At 39.0% G+C, this 21,569-nt stretch overlaps 1 protein-coding gene across 1 annotated transcript in view; it reads left to right on the top strand.

The window, feature by feature from the left end:
• The window catches only part of LOC23687834 (tachykinin-like peptides receptor 86C), a 468,956-nt gene that overhangs the window by 26,631 nt on the left and 420,756 nt on the right, over nt 1-21,569 (top strand). Inside the window, exon 2 of the mRNA XM_021857584.1 lies at nt 10,923-11,550. Coding sequence (XP_021713276.1) covers nt 11,357-11,550 — 194 coding nt within the window. The 5' untranslated portion in view covers nt 10,923-11,356. The remainder of the gene's footprint in view (nt 1-10,922; nt 11,551-21,569) is intronic.

The raw sequence follows: 21,569 nt of genomic DNA, 5'->3' as shown, positions 1-21,569 counted from the left end.
CAGTTCGTCCTCTTTTCCCTACAGAGAACGAGCATTTCAATTTAAAATATTTCGATTATTATTTGGATCCATTAGAAAAACGTAATCCAATAACAATTTGATTAGTAAACTGGAGACGAACCAGCCTTCGGCTGAAAGTCTCGATAATAAAGATAATAAGATAGTAAAATGATTAGTAAATTTTACACAGACTTGGACTGCTTCAGTCATAGTGGTGGTTTTGAACATTGCATCAATCATTAGATTCAATTGTTCAGTTGGAAAAATAAATTCAGAGGCAGACATATCACTTGAAGTGGGTACATTATCTGATGATTTTCCGTTAGAATTTTCGGTAAACGAAGAGGCGGAGTAGAAGTTTCCTGTGGTGGTAGGGTTTTTTCCATTTGATTTGAAACAAGTAGAATGAGTACTCATAGTACGATTAGGGGAGGAGTTCAAATTACCTGCTATCGGCAAATTACCGATATCGGCAAAGGATTTTCCGTGGGTAGATACATTTGAAATTGAATGATTTGAACGGCTACCCGACGGATTAAAATTAGTTTGTGAATGAGCATGATTATTATCTTCCTGATGGGTATGATTCCTAATCAAGCGATCGTTAACTGAAAAATGAGTATTGTTCGATACTCTACCAGGGAAATTCCGGAAACGACCGTTATCGTAACGGATATTATCTTTCATCTGCCTGGCACGAGCCTCGACAACTCTCCTTCGCGAAGGGCAAGCCCAAAAATTTGACTTACGATTGCCCCCGCAATTCGAGCATATACACTTGGTGGTATCTTCCTTCACTGGACAGACGTCCTTAGCATGAGAAGAACCTCCGCTTATCATGCATTTAGCATCCATGCAGAAATTTTTTGTACCATGAACCCACTTTTGGCACCGAGTGGGGTTCTGGTGATTTCCTCCAGGTTTCTGGAAATGTTCCCATGTTACACGGACATCGAACATAAGTTTTGCTTTTTCTAATGCTTTAATATTATTCAGTTATTTTTTGTTAAAGTGAACTAAATAATATTCTTGAGAAAGCCCTTTCCGATCAATGCAAGATTGGGTTCTCTTTTTCATAATGATTACTTGGACTGGGGAAAATCCAAGTAAATCATTTATTCCATTTTTTATCTCTTCAAGTGACTTGAGAGACCTTTCAAGACGACTATGAACAAACGTTCAGTTTTGTCGTCATAAGTAAAAAAAAATGTGTTTCTTCTCTTCAAAATGTTTGAGAAGAAGTTCGCGATTTTTAAGAGTTTCCGGCAAAACGCGACAGTCTCCTTTCTTTGCGATTTGGAAGGAGACCTTGATTCCCCTAATGGAGTTCAAGATCTCCTGCCTAAATCTCCCAAAATCGGAACAACTGACTACGACGGGCGGCACTCTTTGTTTCCTCACTTGTATCAAAGAGCATGGGCTAGAGACTGCTTCGATTTGGTGTATGGAAAATTTGTCTAAATCATCGCATTGATTGCTCATTTCGATGCAATTGGAAGAAAGTGCGCATTCTGGTTAAACGTCCTTTCTTCCATTTTTGACACGTTTAGTGACAGTTTGACGCCATAGAATGGCCACTCCGAGCTCAAAATATCTCAAAATAATAAATATTACAATTCAATATGGACATTTCAATTTGTATTCAATCCGTATCGCTATTAATCATTGCCTCATTATGTCATCGTAAATCATTGCCTCACGTGAAACGTAAACTGGGATGGCCATTTGGATGGTCAACTTGTCTGGTGTTTTCAAATCGATCAGAAACAACTCATAGTATAATTTCCATAAATTTGCACACATATTGTTGGCGATACCCTGAAAAGCGCTCGCTAATGGTAATGGTAATGACCATTTCGATATCAGCACTAGAAATGAACTCATAAAAACAAGAACCAATTTGCTGATGGAATTTCAGTAAGCTTGATACCGTAAATTCGGGTGAAATTGATCAGTAGGGTGAAATTGATCACCGTGTCACTCGTTTTTTTTCCTAATGGAGCACAACTATCAATGTAACCTGCAGTGAATGAACGTTGTTTGTCGTAAGTATTGTCAAATTGTGTGTTGTGAAGTGTTTTGCGTTAAAGAATGTGTATTTCTATGAAAAATTTCAAAATCATGTATGGTGCAGTATTGACTAGCATCTCTAAACTTCTAGTTCTAGGCAAGGATTTGAACATGGTATAATTCTGAAAGTTTGTGAGGATGCTTAAGATATATCCCTTAACCAGATTTCATAACCAAAACTCGTACCGATTCGCTCATTTGGTTGAAATAATTGAATATCTGTTAGACATCAGGAAATTCCTTAGGAAATTGCATACATTTAGGCGTTGTCTGCGTAATTATTGAAATTTAATTATTAATTATTTCTATAAATATTGTATTGGTAAGAATTTAGCAAGCATATTCGGATTCCGGGAGCTTATATTTATTGTGTAGAGTTGTTTTGAATACTAACAATAATCGCATTGATAAGTGATCAATTTCACCCCGAAATGACATAACCCGATTTATTATTTTAGAGATATATTTTAGCACTAAAATTACTTTTGTTAGAAAATTCCGGTACTTGAGCCAATGAGGCTCACCTTCGTACTTGTTTTTCTGCATTCAGATGTTTGGCATTGCCAACATTATAGAAATCAGACAAGAAAAACCCTGATAAGTGATCAATTTCACCCGAAATTACGGTACCTTAATCCGGGGTAACATTGATCAGCGGGGTAACATTGATCGGGATGACTCATCTTGTTAAACGTTCAAATAAAGATTTATTGATGAAGCATTTTCGAACCATGAATGGTGCCTCTCTTTCGTATATTCATAAGCTAATGATAATTAAGGTTTTTGCCAAAATTGCGTTTAGTTCATGCGCAAATTTGTCAACTTTTTGAAACAATGATTTCTATCATTTTCACTGACACTACCGAAAATTCATGTCTCACATGAGTTCTGCAAACGATTTGATCAAGAAAAATGCGGGTGTTACTAAAAATGGCATCGCCGAAAACGATTCCGTTGTCATATCTTTCATAAGTTTATTCATTTAGGCAACATTAACTAATTACTATTACGAATGTAGAATTTCCTGAGGAAATTGCCTACTTTTAGGCGTATTAAGCGGGTCAAGGTGTTTTTTTTTTTTTTAATTTTGAAATAACTCAAAAAGTAGGTTGGTAAATGGCTGGGCATGGCGTACCATTGGTACCTCGCGTACCTGAAGGAATAAAATAGACCCCTCTGTGCGGTCCTTAGCCTCTTGCCCAGCAACTCCTATCCCTACCTCCTCGCGGTACTGGCCGGGGTACGAGTAACCTTAGGGAAGATCGGGTAACCAACCCCCGGTGGGAACTTTGGTCGTATGCTGACAGGGAAGGGGGGGTTTGCTTTTGCTTTTGCTTCTGCAAACCTTGAGCGTCTGTACTCCATGTTAGGAGCGGCTCACAACAGCGTCTGTTCCCCATGTCAGGGGCGGCTGATCATCGTCCGAGTGCCAGAGAAGGACTCTAAGCTAAACTGCGCACTATGGCCCTCCGAACATTTAGGGGGAATGGTCCTCCGGAAATCTAGGGGGTTGGTGTCAGGCCCTGCAAGCCAGCCGTAAAAACAAATCAGCACAGGAACGTCAACGAGAGAATACGGACCGGAACAATCGGCAAAGACCACAGCGACGGAAATGGACTAGCGATTGGAAACTCGGTACGTGGAACTGCAAATCTCTCAACTTCATCGGAAGCACACGCATACTCTCCGATGTACTGAAGATCCGCGGTTTCGACATCGTAGCGCTGCAGGAGGTGTGCTGGACAGGTTCGATGGTGCGAACGTTTAGAGGTAATCATATCATCTACCAGAGCTGCGGCAACACACGTGAGCTGGGAACAGCTTTTATAGTGATGGGTGATATGCAAAGGCGTGTGATCGGGTGGTGGCCGATCAACGAAAGAATGTGCAAGTTGAGGCTCAAAGGCCGGTTCTTCAACTTCAGCATCATAAACGTGCATAGCCCTCACTCCGGAAGCACTGATGATGACAAGGACGCATTTTACGCGCAGCTCGAACGCGAGTACGACCGCTGCCCAAGCCACGACGTCAAGATCATCATAGGAGACTTAAACGCTCAGGTTGGCCAGGAGGAGGAGTTCAGACCGACGATTGGAAAGTTCAGCGCCCACCGGCTGACGAACGAGAACGGCCTACGACTGATAGATTTTGCCGCCTCCAAGAACATGGCCATTCGCAGCACCTACTTCCAGCACAGCCTCCCGTATCGATACACCTGGAGATCACCACTGCAGACGGAATCACAAATCGACCACGTTTTGATCGATGGACGGCACTTCTCCGATATTACCGACGTCAGAACCTATCGTGGCGCTAACATTGACTCCGACCACTACCTGGTGATGGTGAAACTGCGCCAAAAACTATCCGTCATCAACAATGTACGGTATCGACGCCCGCCTCGGTATAACCTAGCGCGACTGGCCCAACCGAACGTCGCTGCCGCATACGCGCAGCATCTCGAGGTAGCGTTGCCGGAAGAGGGCGAGCTTGACGAAGCCCCTCTTGAGGACTGCTGGAGCAACATAAAAGCAGCCATCAACAACGCAGCCGAGAGCATCGTCGGGTACGTGGAAAGGAGGACATGTAACGATTGGTTCGACGAAGAATGCAGGCAGGTTTTGGAGGAGAAGGATGCAGCGCGGGCTGCAATGCTGCAGCAAGGAACGCGACAAAACGTGGAGCGATATAAAAGAAAACGGAAGCAGCAAACCCGCCTATTCCAGGACAAAAAGCGCCGCCTGGAAGAAGCGGAATGTGAAGAAATGGAACAGCTGCATCGTTCTCAAGAAACGCGAAAGTTCTACGAGAAGCTCAACGCATCCCGAAAAGGCTTCGTGCCGCGAGCCGAAATGTGTAGGGATAAGGACGGAAGCATCTTGACGGACGGACGTGAGGTGATTGAAAGGTGGAAGCAGCACTACGATGAACACCTGAATGGCACGGAGAACACAGGCGACGAGGGTCACGGCAGCGGAGGAAGTGACTACGTCAGCACGGCGGATGAAGGAAACCAACCTGCCCCCACATTGAGGGAAGCTAAGGATGCCATCAGCCAGCTCAAGAATAATAAGGCTGCTGGTAAAGATGGTATTGGAGCTGAACTCATCAAAATGGGCCCGGAGAGGTTGGCCGCCTGTCTGCACCGGCTGATTGTCAGAATCTGGGAAACCGAACAGCTGCCGGAGGAGTGGAAGCAAGGGGTCATATGCCCCATCTACAAGAAGGGCGACAAACTGGAATGTGAAAACTATCGTGCGATCACTATCCTGAATGCCGCCTACAAAGTGCTATCCCAGATTATCTTCCGTCGTCTATCACCAATAACAAATGAGTTTGTGGGAAGTTATCAAGCTGGTTTCATCAACGGCCGCTCGACAACGGACCAAATCTTCACTGTACGGCAAATCCTCCAGAAATGCCGTGAATACCAAGTCCCAACGCATCACCTGTTCATCGATTTCAAAGCGGCTTATGATAGCATCGACCGCGAAGAGCTATGGAAAATCATGGACGAGTACAGCTTTCCCGGGAAGCTCACAAGACTAATAAGAGCAACGATGGACGGTGTGCAGAATAGCGTGAAGATCTCGGGCGAACATTCCAGTTCGTTCGAATCCCGCCGGGGACTTCGACAGGGTGATGGACTTTCGTGCCTGCTGTTCAACATCGCGCTAGAAGGTGTCATGCGGAGAGCCGGGTTCAATAACCGAGGTACGATTTTCACAAGATCCAGCCAATGTGTTTGCTTCGCGGATGATATGGATATTGTCGGCAGAACATTTGGAACGGTGGCAGACCTCTACACCCGCCTGAAACGTGAAGCAACAAAAATCGGCCTGGTGGTGAATGCGTCAAAAACAAAGTACATGCTGATAGGCGGAACCGAGCGCGACAGAGCCCGCCTGGGAAGCAGTGTTACGATAGACGGGGATACTTTTGAGGTGGTTGATGAGTTCGTCTACCTCGGATCCTTGTTAACGGCTGATAACAACGTTAGTCGTGAAATACGGAGACGCATCATCAGTGGAAGTCGCGCCTACTATGGGCTCCAGAAGAAGCTGCGGTCGAGAAAGATTCACCCCCGCACCAAATGTACCATGTACAAAACGCTTATAAGACCGGTGGTCCTCTATGGACATGAAGCATGGACCATGCTGGAAGAGGACCTGCAAGCACTTGGAGTGTTCGAACGAAGGGTGCTTAGGACGATCTTTGGCGGAGTGCAGGAGAACGGTGTGTGGCGGCGGAGAATGAACCACGAGCTCGCTAGGCTCTACGGCGAACCAAGTATCCAGAAGGTTGTGAAAGCCGGAAGGGTGCGCTGGGCAGGGCATGTTGCAAGACTACCGGACAACAATCCTGCAAAGATGGTGTTCGCGTCGAATCCGGTTGGCACAAGAAGGCGGGGAGCACAGCGAGCGAGGTGGCTTGATCAGGTGCAACAAGATCTGGAGAACGTGGGCCAAAATCGAGGTTGGAGAGACACAGCCTTGGACCGAGTAAATTGGCGTAACATCGTTAACGAGGTTTTATCAAATTAATTGATGTAACACCAACTAAATAAATAAACTCAAAAAGTAAATGACTTGTATGAGTTTGGTCTTCATATTCGGCTTCAGGGGCCCTGATTTTAGTAAGTAACGACATTTCCAATATTAGCGAACGTTGTTTACTTGGGTGATCAATGTTACCCCATATCAGCTGAATCAAAAAATCACTTAAAACATTATTTAAACATGTTTAAATCTTTCGAAAAACAAAATAAAGTACATAGCTAGGAACGGTGGGTGCCAGTACTTGTTTTAAAAATATGAAACTTGTAATATTTGTATTGTGAAATGAAAAATTTAAGAAAAACTAAAAAAAATGATCAATGTTACCCCGGATTACGGTACCGATAATGCTGATGAGCTACCGAAATCCGCCAGCAGAATAGTAGAATCAGGACACGTCTCCAGAAATATGAAATTTCTTAGAACCATACTGTCTTGACCAAGTTTAAGGTTCCCAATTGGGGAAGTGCTATGAAGAATAGTCAAATTATGCTAATGATATTTCCGCCTGTCTCAAGATATGGATTTATCTTTTTTTTTGTCAGGAAGTCGAAAAATTTTCCCTCCCTGAAAGGTGATTAGGAATAGCTCAAAAACAATGAAGAGCAATTATTACCTATTTGGCATTCAACTGACATTACTGACTCCAACCATCTGCATTCCAGAACATCCATCTCGCCCCATTAAGGGAGCATTTTTCCAAATGACTCAACTTATAATGAACGAAGCGAAGTGTCCGGGACTTCCTTTTCGAGGCGGTCAGAGACAATTCATTACAACGGCACAATACAGTACTAGATATTTTCATCGCAACAAAATGCGGTGCGGCACGGAAGTGGAAAGTTATCGCTTGTTTGTGTGTGTTTCCGGAAAGTTTTCCGTCTCGCTGACGCTGATGGCAGCAGCTTCCATCCATCGCTGAAGAGGTTTCATTTCGAACCCATCTAACAGAAAATTATTTGTGCTCTTTTCATGACTTGGTTCATCGTAGCTGTGCATTGGTCATAAAGAAATCGTGGTTATTTTTGTGCTAGAGGTTTACAAACTACCTGAAATTTGGGAAGGAAATCAACAGACTCAGCATTGTACTATGGGCCAGAAACAAAATCTGGCGGGACAAAACTAATAAAGTCAAAACGAAGCATTCATGACATATAATGTGTTCCGCAACGTTCTTCATCGTGCATATCCAGATAGCTTTGGTGGACCTCGAGAGGTAATGACCATTATTTTTTTTGAAAGCATTGGATATTGTACGACATAAAAATCAGTATCAGTATTTCAATTTCTAAAGGTTTGACAAACCTTCAGACAATATACGCCTGTTTTTAAGTTTGTTCCAATTCATTGCATCGTAAAATACCATTACAAAAACGTTAGGATACAAAGGATAATTGAAAAACATTGAAAATGTATGGAATCAACAGAGGTCCCAATAATAATTCAGCTACATAGGCACATAGGCATAGGCATCATTAGAATCGTAATCTAATATTCTTTAAAGAGCGCTTACGAAATTTTAAAAATGTGGCGGAAAATGTGAAAACTATTCATAATTAATGAAACAGTCATTCAAGTCATCGTTTGAAAGTTTAGGTTCGCTCTTCACTGCAAAAAACCTTTTGTTTCCAAAAGTTATTACTTGTATGCAAAAGTAGAAAGTTAGATCTTGAAGTTGTCATGAAACTAGCTGCGTCATTTTGCGTGAAATGGAGATTTTTAAGGTGAAAGTGTTCAGCAAAAATGTGTATTTTATCAATTGAAACAACTTTGTAAAAGATTTGAAAAATGTGAAACATTCTAGTAAAAAGTTATGTACAAAAAACAAGTTTTAAGGGCTGTTGAAGACAAAATGCTCATGAATATATAGAAATTTGGCGTCTTCGACAAAGTTGTTTGTAAATACATACTCTACAACTTTGCCGAAGACTTGAAATCTCTGACTTATTTTTTTTTATCTCACTTTTAGGTGGATTGATCATCTTACCCCTACACCAAATGAAGCGCCTTTCAATATCAAGAAACTTCATCGAAGACACCAATCATCTAGAACCAATAGTTTTAAAGTTATTCTATTTTGATCGTGAAATCGATGAAATAAATCACTGTGGGTTGTACCAATTTTAAAACCGGACTAAAACCCTGCAGAAGTTTCCAATCAGCGTGCTTTTCACCATCAGTAAATTGAACTGAATGATGGTCCACATCAACGAAAATTCATATTTTGCCAATGAACAGTTCGTACTCCGACATGGACATTCGACCACTGATCAACTTTTACGTGTAACAAATCTGAAAGCTATTCTACTGGTCTTCCTCTTCTAGACATATAAAAAGCATTCGACAGTGTTTTGCATGAAGGCTTGATTGTAAAGTTAAAAAACTTTAATTTTCTATCATACATTGTTAGAATAACCCAAAGTTATCTGTCAAATCGTACACTTCAGGTTAATATTTAGAACCCCAAGCCTGAAAGACTTCCTGTAAGAGCTGGTGTTCCTCAAGGCAGCATTTTGAGGCCAATATTATATTATTGACTTCGACGTTCTAAGTGCTGGAGTCATTTTTTAGAATCTAAATAACAACCACGCTGAAAAAGTCATAGAAATTCAATGTACAATATTGAATTTTTATGGCTATTTTTCCCCTGGCTGTTATTTCAAATTATGATTTCTTGGAGTGCCAAATTCAATAATTTCATGAGAAATACTTAGTATCGGCACCTATCTGCAACACATACCTGCCTCATATGAATAGAACTTCAAGCGAGGATGCGAATGATTGCTGCTACATGCATTATAAGACGGAAGCAATTCATTTGGTAGCGCTCGTTCTATCTAACGAGGAAACTTTTATGGCCGCCGATCGCCTTACTCGACGCAAAGGGCTCGTTCTGTACCTAGATGTTTCCCAGCGAACTGTTGTGCAACCTAATGAGCAAGATGTGGTTTGGCATGGTAATCACCTGGGCAACGCAGCTTCCGGTAAAAATGAGAAAGCATAGAAATGGCGAATTCGGGCAACGATAACATGTGTTTGATGAAGGAATAAAATCTAATGCGACATTCCATGCGAGTACTGCTATTGTGACTCAAAATTTACCACATGTGGCTTTTCTGTAATTAAATGCATACATGTTGTATAGACTAAATGGCAAATCGAACTTTCCTTGAAAATCACATATTATAAAATGTTTACAGATTGTATTTTTTTTCCTTTCTTTTTTTTCACGGGAAGGAACTCGAGAATTGCAAGGAAAACACCTTGCACACTAGCAAATGATGAATACATTGTTGAAACAGCATTATCAAACGTTTTACGATACGGGGAAGAAAAACCACAATGGTTGTGGAAAATGGGATACATCGTGCGTAGAAATGCGAGGCAATGCGTGCTCAAAATCAATTTATCATTACAGAGTGCAACACACAAAATGTAAGCAAAATTGTAACTTCAGTTCCAGAAAGTTCACATCCTCACTAGTAAAACCCTATTTGGATCTCGATAGTTTAGTTGCAAAATATGGAGTTAGACCCTTTTCAGTTGTTCAGCTTGATATTTCCTTAGTACGACTATATCTCGAAAACTATTGGAGATTTCTCAATTCAACCTTCAGACGAAATGTTTTTCATACAAAAAGTTATAAGTTTGGAGAACATTTCGTTGCGATATTTTTTATTACTTTCTTAAGATACCGTAGCTTAGCTTAGTTTAGACTGACTACACATATCAATGGTTGTTATTCTGTGATTGACCGAAGTCAGTGAAGATGCACAAAGAATGAACTAGAAGTTTGGTTGGTAATGGCCATGATATTCTTCAGTGTGCATAATTCATTGCCTCTATTCATACAGGATCAATAACGGGAAAGGGGTGTTTTGGAAAAAAAATTAATAAATAATTTATGGATAAGAGTTTATTCCGACACTCACAGTGACGAACCATTCATAGTTTGTTGAAAAATCATATTTACATCCCGCCGATTTGAAATAAAAGCATGAAACGGGCTCACCAATTGATCCTTCATCCTTGACTGAGCAGCCACAATCCACTTTCAGCTTCACTTAACGCATTAAAAATTAGAAAGCTAGGTGAACTTCAAATTTCGAACTCAACTATAAAAACCCCTATTTGGGTTTATAAGTGTACTTTCGGGAACTGGGGTCAGAATTTCGTTGACATTGGACGACCCTAAAAAAACGTTGCACTGTGTTACGAATCCAATTGTGATCCCGACATACGTATATTCCATTATTGCACAACCAATAGATTTGTTTCACTCTATTTGTGTTGCAGGTGTTTGTTCATCTGAAATCAGCTTCGTCATACCATATGGGAATCATCTTTGCTGGTCATCGGTATCTGGACGTTGGAGAGTTAGCGACGAGTGTGTAATTATGAAAGAAATTTTATCAAACCAGTGCATCCTTTGGAATATCTATTGGAATAACAGCATTTAACTACTTGAAGTGTAGACTGATACCAGTGTGATTGTTCGACAGCAAATGTGTTTTCAACGAGTTTGAATTACTTGTTTTGGAAGTCTCACTAATAGAGATGAATAATAATATCACAGCAAAAGTGGTGAGCAAGAGCAATTTGATAAGTGTATCTAAGTAGAAAGTATGCCTAGTGATTGGTTAGTGACTAGTGAAAACAAATTCTGGTAGAGATCTACGTGTTTCGGTGATGATGTGTTGTTAGAAGCTGGGTAAAAGTGAAACGGCACAATGAGTGACACGGTAGAGTTGGAGCGATTGATTAATTGTACCCAGGCAACGATCCGACGGTTTCCGTGGTCCACTGAGTACAATGCGTCGATGATTGGCGAGTTCAACCGGACGGAAATATTGGATGTGCTCGGCGAAATGATTACTCGGGGGAAAAGCCACGTGCCGAAGGAGATGGAAGCGGTGACTCTCAGGTAAATACGAATTTCGTTATATGGCAAATATTTCCACTGAAGATCGAAATCAAAATGTGTCAATATGAAACAGCATTAACAACATAGCGTTCAAAATACCATAACTAAAGTGCTTATTAAAACAGAAACGGTAATTATTACTAAGAACTGTGACGAATTATATTTCGAAAACTGAATGTCCTGTAAATTTAATAATCCTTTTTCCAGCAGCTTCATTTGGGTTCTCCATATTTTTGCACCTTTTTTCATAAGTTTTTTGGAATCTATGTCGTATGGGGGAGAATTTGGAAAGGTATTCTGAGATTTTTGTAGAGATTTCATGGATTCTGATGAGAAAAAAGAGGATCCCGCAGCAATATGGAATTTTCGAAGGGATTCTGGCATTTCAATAATTATTTTTCGTTAGGAAATTTTGAGATTTTCTTCTATAGCAATTCTGGAATTATCGTAAGCATTCTTGTATCCTGGTAGTTGTTTGAGGATTGTTGTTGAATTTTAGGAGTCCGATAATAATTCTTGGGTTCTGGGGGAATGATTTGGGATCCGGATGAATTTATTGTAATGCTGTGAGAATCTATGAAACTCCGATCGGAATCTTTGGTAATGAATCTTCGGGATTTTTATGTGGGATCCCTGCCATCTGTTGTGATTCTTTTTTTTTGTTTTTTGCTGCCAATCTTGTTATTATAGTAAAAATGTTTTTGACTTCGATAATCTTCCGAATGCAAAAGGAAATCGGAGATTCTGGTAAGAATCTTTTGAACAGTGGCAGGAGTCTTTGAAATTTCGATGGGATTCGTTGAAATATTGCCTTTAAGGCCTCAGTGTAGTAACTCATAAGAAAGCATAGAGTTTTGTTCTACTTCGTCGTAAGCGCTACTATTCGTCGTATCAAACTTTAAATGTTCCACTACGGCGGATATTCAAACTTACCTGCTACATAGATTCATTATCCAAGTGTAATTTTGTGAAAGCTGTTATGGTTTGTACACTTGTACACCAAAAATGCAATAAAATTACTTTATTTTGGTAAATAACTTCAGTTCAATTATCCACTTTGCACTTTTTCACCGAAATTGCATGGACGAACACGATTTGAGAGAAATGCTTAGCGATCGACTGAGCCACACCAATTTCCAACACAAGTTTCTTCCCGCCCCCGTGGGTGACTTACTTCGCCGAGCACTTATTTTCACTATGGAAAACCTTCGTACTTCTTCACTGAAGGATTTCATTCCAATCACACGCCGTAAAACTTCAATAAATCACCAAATTTTACGAAATTTCCTCAACCGCCGCGTATGATTGAGAATGTAAACAAAGTTCAATTCGTCGTACTGAGAAAAAAAAGCTTGTGCAAATCAATGTGTGCGCGACGCTCGACGTAAAAATACGTTTCCTTTGATTGTGTTGTTTTCGCTGTACTGTGAGCAAATGCCATAATTTTACGGTCAAAAAGTGTTGTGTTCATATGTTTGGGCTGAATTATGTTGACGAACAATTATTTTAAAGGAAATTAGTATATTCCATCATGCTGAAGGAATGGAGGGAGATGCCCGTAGATCTATATATTCTAGTAAAACATTTTATTATAGCGTTGATATGTTGTGTTTTAACCACTCAATACACACAGTGAGCCGTAAGTTGTGAGACGAATCTGGAAACTGATTGCGACGGAGTTGAAAACGATACGACGGACTGAGAATACGGTAAGATGCATTTTCTTTGCATTATTTCCAAAAAGAGATCAAGATTTATCAAAATGTGATTGTACAATGCTAAAGCCGTTTTGAGAAAGAATTGTTTGGCATCGGTTTGTACAGCAACATTCACCGCAATACTGGGAAAATTGCAGTTCTCACTGACCAATGCTTAAGGTGAAACTTCGTTGAATCCACAAATTTTAATGTAAATGTAGTAGTAGGCACAACTTTATTCTCTTATTTCCGGGTAGTAGTGAAATTTAAATCAAATGTATATCGTTGCCAGCAATTGATGTTGATTTTATATTTGTGATTGGCGTTTATTTTCAATTCGCTTTCAAACTACTGGATGTCTTACATACCTTCCAACGACACTGACAACATTGCAACAACGAAAGCGATCAAAAAATAGAAAAATAAAAAAAAGTGAAATATTCTAACATCGTGATTGTTTTGACCTTATTTCAAATGTATTACAGCTTTCAAAATGTGGCGTTCATAAAAAGAATAACTCCGCTACAATCTTTTATAGGCTCCTATAAACTGACTTGTATGCTTGTATCAATTCTTTTCCATTGCTGAAACTAATCTACTGCTTCTCTAGCGATTGCATTGAATCAGTAATGAAGTCGTCACGATAATGCAACAGAACCATAGAAAAATAAGTCAAAGTTTGGGAGAAATCTCATTCCAATAATTAATTCAACAGAGAGTTGAAGCTTCGTAAGCTCCTAACTGCAGCCCCAATATATTTTAACTATGCAGTTGATTTTGAACTACTCTGAAAGAAATTCAAATATCCCACTCAGCAAATCACATCAGATATGGATAGCCAACTGCACACGACACGACGCGAAAATTTTTCGCTACTAAACAAACAACCCCACGCTTATGGTTGCTATGTTTACATGCTCAAAAACTGAGAGAGAGGATATAGCTGGCTTAGGCTGTGAACCGTTTCACCGATTCGTTTAACTTTTAGTTAAAATTTGACAGCTCGATAGTTATTTCCCCTCCGGTTAAAAATAACCCAGCTCTGGAGCATGGTTAAACTTGACAGTTCGGAAATTATTTTCTGCTCCCTTGAATTTGAAAATAACTATCCATCTGTCAGCTTCGTTCTGAAATAACTATTCGACTGTCAAATCTCAAATGGCCCGACCGCGAAGTTCAATTTAACCATTTGAGGGGAAAATAACTATCGAAATGTCAAATTCTAACTAAAAGTTAAACGAATTGGTGAAACGGTTCACAGCCTTAGATTGCGAGCTCTCAAAAGTCAAAGGAACATGTCATCAACTGTCACTGGGAAACCGCACATTAAAATGGCAGAACATGAAAAACCGTCAAAATACAAATAAAAGTAATTAAAATTTCTATGTATTTTTCGATTATTTCACATTTTGAAAAGTTGAATACCTAAGTACTGAGGGGTGCGGACTCGAAAGTTTCGGTTATTCAATTTGAACACAATATTTTCCACCAGTGCTAACCGTTATTTGTTTGCTTGTCTGCTCGCTGGAAACCAATTTCAAGATGCACACTTAAAATGCTTCACACAAAGTCTATGTAATTGGATGCAGGCAATAAATCCAATAAATTGGCTAACTCAGATAGTTTCTGAACGAAAATTAGTTAGTAATATATGTTACAAAAGTTTTTAAAAACTTATGTTTGGATAAGACCAACTATAATGTTCCTTCAAAAGTTGGCAATTTTTGTGTCGCATAAAATGCATAACATTTTTTAGCGTGACTAAATAATATTCGTACACTCCTAGGCGTACTCGGATCATTTTAATAAAAATTTTAGCTTGACAGCAGCTTGGCTGCTTGTTGCTATCTAGTTCGCACCCCCTAGCCTAAATATAGTTGTGTGTGTTTTTACATTTACTGTAAAATATTGAAATAATGCTTTATTGTCCATCCGAACGCGTCCATGAATTTTCAAAGATATGTGAATCCCTAATCAATTGGTCCAGATTGGTCGATCAGAAGATGGCGAAGAATAAGGAAGGGAGGAACATCGTCTGCTATTCAAATTGTGTAGAACATACTACTTTCGACTGATTCGGTTCATATCATTTATACTTTCGAGCTAGTAAGAGCTCCTCGTGATAATCGCAGCATCGGTACAGTCAAGATACAATCCCGTTAGGCACCACTACAAGAAGTCTCATGATCGGCTGATCCAAAAAGCTGCAAATCTCCGGGTATGTGGAATCGCTCAAGATTGAGCTACTTTTCCAGATTTCGACTTAATCCCTGTGGTTGTCATATAACCTATATTCCGGATCAGAAAGCGAAGAAATAGGCTAAATAGGAAATAAGCTATATGAAATTGATGTCTTGGCAAGGGATGTACAAGATCAGATTGCATCCCGACGGCGCTGCAGCAGCGTCCTTGGAAAAATCTTCAAATTATCGTATTGTCGATTATTCGTAATAAATGGGGATTTTTTTTTATTTCCGAACGGGTTTGGGCCGAAAGGTCTCAGATTTTCATGAAGCTTTTTCCACAGGCAGGGCTCATCAATATATGAATATAAAAAAATGAGAAAAATTCAGGGTCGCCTATTTTCCCGGAAAACTCAGTTGGAATTTTTTTGGTTTCCTTTGACAATACTTACTTTGAAAATTCATAACTCAAGAACAAAGCATCATAGAAACAAAGTTTTTTTTTTATGAAAATAAAAGCAAATTTTCTCAGGAATAAAAAAAAATAACTGAAAAATGTTTTCCACAAATTTTTCCACCGTTGAGAAAATTCGTAAAGAAAAGCCGGAAAAACTATGCTCCAACTCGTGGAAAATTTTCAAAAAAACATTTTTGAGAAGATAATTTCATAAGCTTTAATCGCTGAAATTTTTTAAATGGTGTTTTTTTCGTTTTTGAGTTAAGCTAAGTATGCTGTTCCGCTCAAGAAAAGTAAAAATTTCTGCGCAAGAAATGTTCAAGAAATGTTCTACAGGGAGCTCCATTTGAATTGACATTTCTTTTCAACTGCATACTGCGATCAAAGAAAAATTTTCCATCGTTGAGAAAATTCGTAAAAAAAAGTCAGCCTCAACTGAAATTATTTTTTAGTTTTTTTTTATTCCTGAGAAAATTTGCTTTCATTTTCATAAAAAAAAATTGTTCCTACGATGCTTCGTTCTTGAGTTCTTCTTCTTCTTTCTGGCGTTACGTCCCCACTGGGACAAAGCCTGCTTCTCAGCTTAGTGTTCTTATGAGCACTTCCACAGTTATTAACTGAGAGCTTACTATGCCAATGACCATTTTTGCATGCGTATATCGTGTGGCAGGTACGATGATACTCTATGCCCTGGGAAGTCGAGAAAATTTCCAACCCGAAAAGATTCTCGACTGGTGGGATTCGAACCCACGACCCTCAGCTTGGTCTTGCTGAATAGCTGCGCGTTTACCGCTACGGCTATCTGGGCCCCCTTCGTTCTTGAGTTATGATTTTTCAAAGTAAGTAGTGTCAGATGAAAACAAAAGTTTTCCGGGAAAATAGGCGACCCTGAATTTTTCTCAACTTTTTATTCATATATTGATGAGCCCTGTCTGTGGAAAAAGTTTCATGAAAATCTGAGACCTTTCGGCCCTAACACGTACGGAAGTAAAAAAAATCCCCATTAGTAGCAGAACAACAGTTAATTCAGCTGAAATTTGCTTCAGAGTGAGTTGTTCAACTGTTGTTCGACTAAAATGTTTGTTGGGTCGTTGCCGGGTCTGTTACTGTAAAAATCAATCAGTTTGTTCTACTTTTGCCGTTCTTGGTTTTTTGTATTGGAAGTTTTTGATAGACCACCCAATCAGGGTTGAAATACAAGACTGCCAGTTAAATTCCATTTATTTTGATGCTCCAAAAATGTGCATGAGAAATGATTTGTAATTAAATTATTTGTTAGCTTTGCAGAGAGCATTGCGGGATTAATTTACGACTCGTGCCTTCTGCTTCTTGTGTAAACTTTTGCTTCAATTTTTTTTTATTGTTCCTCAGCTCTCATATAAGCAATTATTTTTTGCATCGTTCTTCTATTGCACATTTCGAAAGAGGAATTCATCACGATGAAATTTCACCCGGGTAAAACGCAAACCTGTACACATGTGTGTGTATGTTTGCGGAAAATGGATTATCTCTTTTTCACCTCCGTTGTCCTTCGAAAGTGCAGAGGTGGAAATTTTATGGTAGGGTCTTTGCTTCTATAGGTTGCCTTCATAATTAAGGTTTATTCTCGAACAGTGCAAATATGCATTCGAAATGATCGCATTAAAAATTTTATTATTTCGCTTTTAAATTGAATTCTCATTGAGACGATGGATGTATAAAGCAACGTTTCCCCTATGGTCAGTAAAAATCCGATGAAAAAAAATAATCGTCTACGGGCCTTGCCAAATTTGTCATCCAGCCACTCTTCTCATATAGTAGCTCAGAAGCATATTGACTTTCCGAAATCCATTCACCTGATGCTTGGGAAAATATTGCCATTTTTAACGTGTTCTTAATCAAATTCATGCATGTGATGCTGCTACTGCTCTACCAATATGGTAATTTTGAGTCCATACCGATACCGTTTCACTGTAACCTGCAGCAATCGATGGGTTTGGTTACGGCATTGGGCGTGGAGAATTCAATTATGGGATAAATTATTCATCGCAGCTTTTTCTGGTGGAAAGTAGTGACATTTTGCGTGCGAAGTTTAAAGCAACGAGAAAGTTTATACAAAAGTGATACAATTTGCATGGCAATTTCCTTCATCCTCTTAACTCGTTTAAATTGAATAATATAAAATGCATCATTAAACTGTTTTTCTCCTGCAACGTTGGAGATGATGGTTGATATTCTTATTTGATTTTATATTATCGAGTGATTCTTCCCAAAATTTATATTGTCAATTACCAAGCCTACTTTATAGGGTAGATGTACCAATAGTGGAGGTACTAAGCACGATTGAACTTCATTTAACCGCCTAAATTCATAAAGCGCAATTAATGTACATGTAAATGTTGTAACGAGAAATAACGACCATTGACTTAATGAGAAAAACGATTTCATAGAAGTAATCCACGGCATGTCAGTGAAAAATAATACCTTCACTTTTGGTACACTGTTCCTTTAGTTGGGGTATATTTTTAATTTGTGTTCCTTTAGTTGCGGTATCCGTTGTTTTCTTATGGGATCCTCCACTATAGGAACACTTTACCGCAACTATTGGTACAAGTAAGAATAGTTTTAACAATTTTAGTGATATTTCATCAGTTTTAAAGCAATTTGAACGCTCTTTTCAACTATTCTCTGTATCAACAAGCTAATAGGTCGATTGGCAGTGTCGGTTCTGTGACTAATGTAATAAAATCGGTGAAAACGGCATTACCGCAACTATAGGGACACCCACAACTAAGGGAATACTTACCCTAGTTTAGTTCAAAATACATGCAGTATTAAGAATTTAGTCACGAGTTTGTAGTTTTTGTACCTACTTTAGTGGCTTATCGCAAACATTTTGCACTGTCCCATATTCATGTACAGAATCCATGATTCTGATGATCCGAAGTTGTCCATAAACCTTTTCAGTTTTCTTTCTTGCTGCAGTTTGTTTTTCCCCAAAGAATGTGCCAAATTGCTCGATACTGTTGATCTTTTCTGGACTTTTTTTTTTATCTTTGGGAATTCCTTCGTGTTATGCAAACATTTTCCGATGTTCCTATGTCCTTTGTTATGCTGGTCACATTTCACTCATATATCCTTCCAAGAATAGGGGAAAATCTACAGCAGCGACCAGCTGGTGTGGTGAAAAACATGGTTATTCTTCTCACTGGAACTGACCGACCAATTTTGCATACGCAATAAAACTAAACCGATTGGGCTATCCTAGTTCATGTATGCAAATTGAGGATTCACGTTACGGTTTCTATCGGTTGGAAACCATCGTCACGACTGAGTTTCGCAGTGCATTTACAGGGTCAAATGGTACTCTACTTCAGTTTCGATTCTACTATTCGTCCGCCCATAAAAACAAAGATGATAGATAAAAGGGTAAAATGTGAGACGTAGTAAAATGGCCATACATGAAAAAGCTATATTTATTGATCTACCTCTTTACATTTCGTCAGATGGATTAAATACTTTCAATCCTTTATGTAACTATGATTTTTAGTGGCAATTGAGATATGAGAAATAAGCATATATTCAACTACAGAATGGCCCATAAAAATATGCGAAAACTGTTTGAACGTGAATTTTGCATTCACAAGCATTGTTTTTGTGAGTGAATGTTATTTCTGAGTACTGTTGTCATATTTTTCTTACTGTCCTGAAGAATGTAATAAAGCAAATAAATTTAGAGGTCTTGTCCACTAAAAGTTAGAAACAGCGTCTGATTGTAGTATACTCTGGTGATAAACTTTCCAGCTTAAAAAAATCACACTTTATCTTTGAAAATATTAGTTTGTGTGATATCAGAGGATGAAAGAGTTCCTGGAGAACGTGTTTTTCATTGTCACAATTAAATATTTTGTCAGGGTCATAGTTTTGTGAGCATTTGCGTCTGATAGGTTTGATGTGCCATTATTTTGTGTTATAGTTCAATCTATCTATATAAATAAAAATGGAGTGGTGTTTGTATGTCACGAAATGGCTTGAGAACGGCTCGACGGATTAGAATGATTCTTCCATAGTTATGTTCCTGAAGTGTTCCGACGTGTTTGTGTATATAAAAAGCAAAGGATATTTAACGGGAAAGTTGAAAAAACAGGAGTGAACGGAACTTCCATTTTGCACGGAGAGTTCCATGGCGTTTTTCAACAGCCTACTTGATGGCAAGACGAAGTTTGCCGGGACCACTAGTAAAAAATAAATACGGAAATCTATAACAGTTTTTTGAGGAAGAAATTTGTTACTTCGGTTAGAGACAACTTATATCAACACTAGCTCATAGGTTTTGAGCAAAACAGAGCCGCTTATCACACTTATATGAAGGTTCAATCATGGCTTTTCAAAATGAGCCGTTTTTTCGAAAATATGTTTATGTCTCCAAACGATATAGGCGATATAGGTGAATACTGGAGACTAGGTCTGTGAAGAATCTCACCCCATCGTTGATGTTTTTGAAGCATGCATTACAAAGATATTGAACTCGATGACCGCATGATAAAATTTGAAGGTATGCTTCCAATTCATCTCTAGTAAGGTGGAAGTATCAGATAAAAATCATGTACAATGTGAAAAAGTGAGTCTAAACAGATTAAAGATTACAAATAATGAATAATATTTATGTTTCGTCCACTTTGTCTTTATAAAAACTACCAAATGGCATTTCCCGTCTTTTTATGCTGATTTCCCTACACTATACCTTCATAGAAGAAATAACAGAAAGCAATTTTTATGTTTCGGAAATGGATTACTCAAAAAACGGTGCATTTCACAACTTCCTACCAAAAATGTGGGTTTTGAAACTGGCACTTTAAACACGGCAAGAATGAAAGAAAGGACGTTTCTCAGGAATGCGCGCTTTCTTCCAAAGGTGAAATGATTAATGTTGATAATTGCATTGAAATGAGCAATCAGTTGGACGCTCTAGACAATTTTTCCGAACACCAAATCGAAGCAGTCTCCAGCCCAGGCTTTTTTTTTATTCAAGTGAGGAAACAAAAAGTTCTGCCTATCGTGGTCAGTTGTTCCGAATCTGGGGGTTTAGGCAGGAGATCTTAAACTCCATTAAGGGAATTAAAGTTTCCTTCCAAATCGCATAGAAAGGAGATTGTCGCGTTATGCCGGAAATTCTTAAAGATCAAGAAATTCTTCGCAAACATCTTGATTTTTTTACTTATGACAACAAAACTGAACGTTTGTTCAAGGTCCTCTAGGAAGGGTCTCTCAAGTGACTATTAGTCACCTGAAGAGATCAAAAATAGAATGAATTATGTAGGGTCGATGTACCTGTAGTATCGGTGCTAGATTTGATGATTTGTAAATCATAGTAGGTCGAGAATATATCGCTCTCTTGTTTGGATTACCATTCTACGAATAAGACGTGTTTTCTTTAAGTATTCCGATACAACATTTGGCGACGAAAGGATAAATTGTTTAATGGAAACGAACGTTGTTCCTAAAATTTATAATGAGTGAATTTGGTGCTGCTGCTTTCAAGTGTAGTAACTATCGCGTGATAAAGGCTCCATTGCTGCAAGTGTGGGCGGAAAAAAGGTAGGTGCCAGTATGACATTATGTCGGTCACCATAGCAACATAGAGTACATGATGACTAGTGGAAGTATAGAGTTCTCGGCAAATGATGCCAACATTTGTGTTAG

This window comes from Aedes aegypti, chromosome 1, assembly GCF_002204515.2.
Source record: "Aedes aegypti strain LVP_AGWG chromosome 1, AaegL5.0 Primary Assembly, whole genome shotgun sequence".
NCBI lineage: Eukaryota > Metazoa > Arthropoda > Insecta > Diptera > Culicidae > Aedes > Aedes aegypti.
This window is presented reverse-complemented; position numbering and strand designations above follow the sequence as displayed.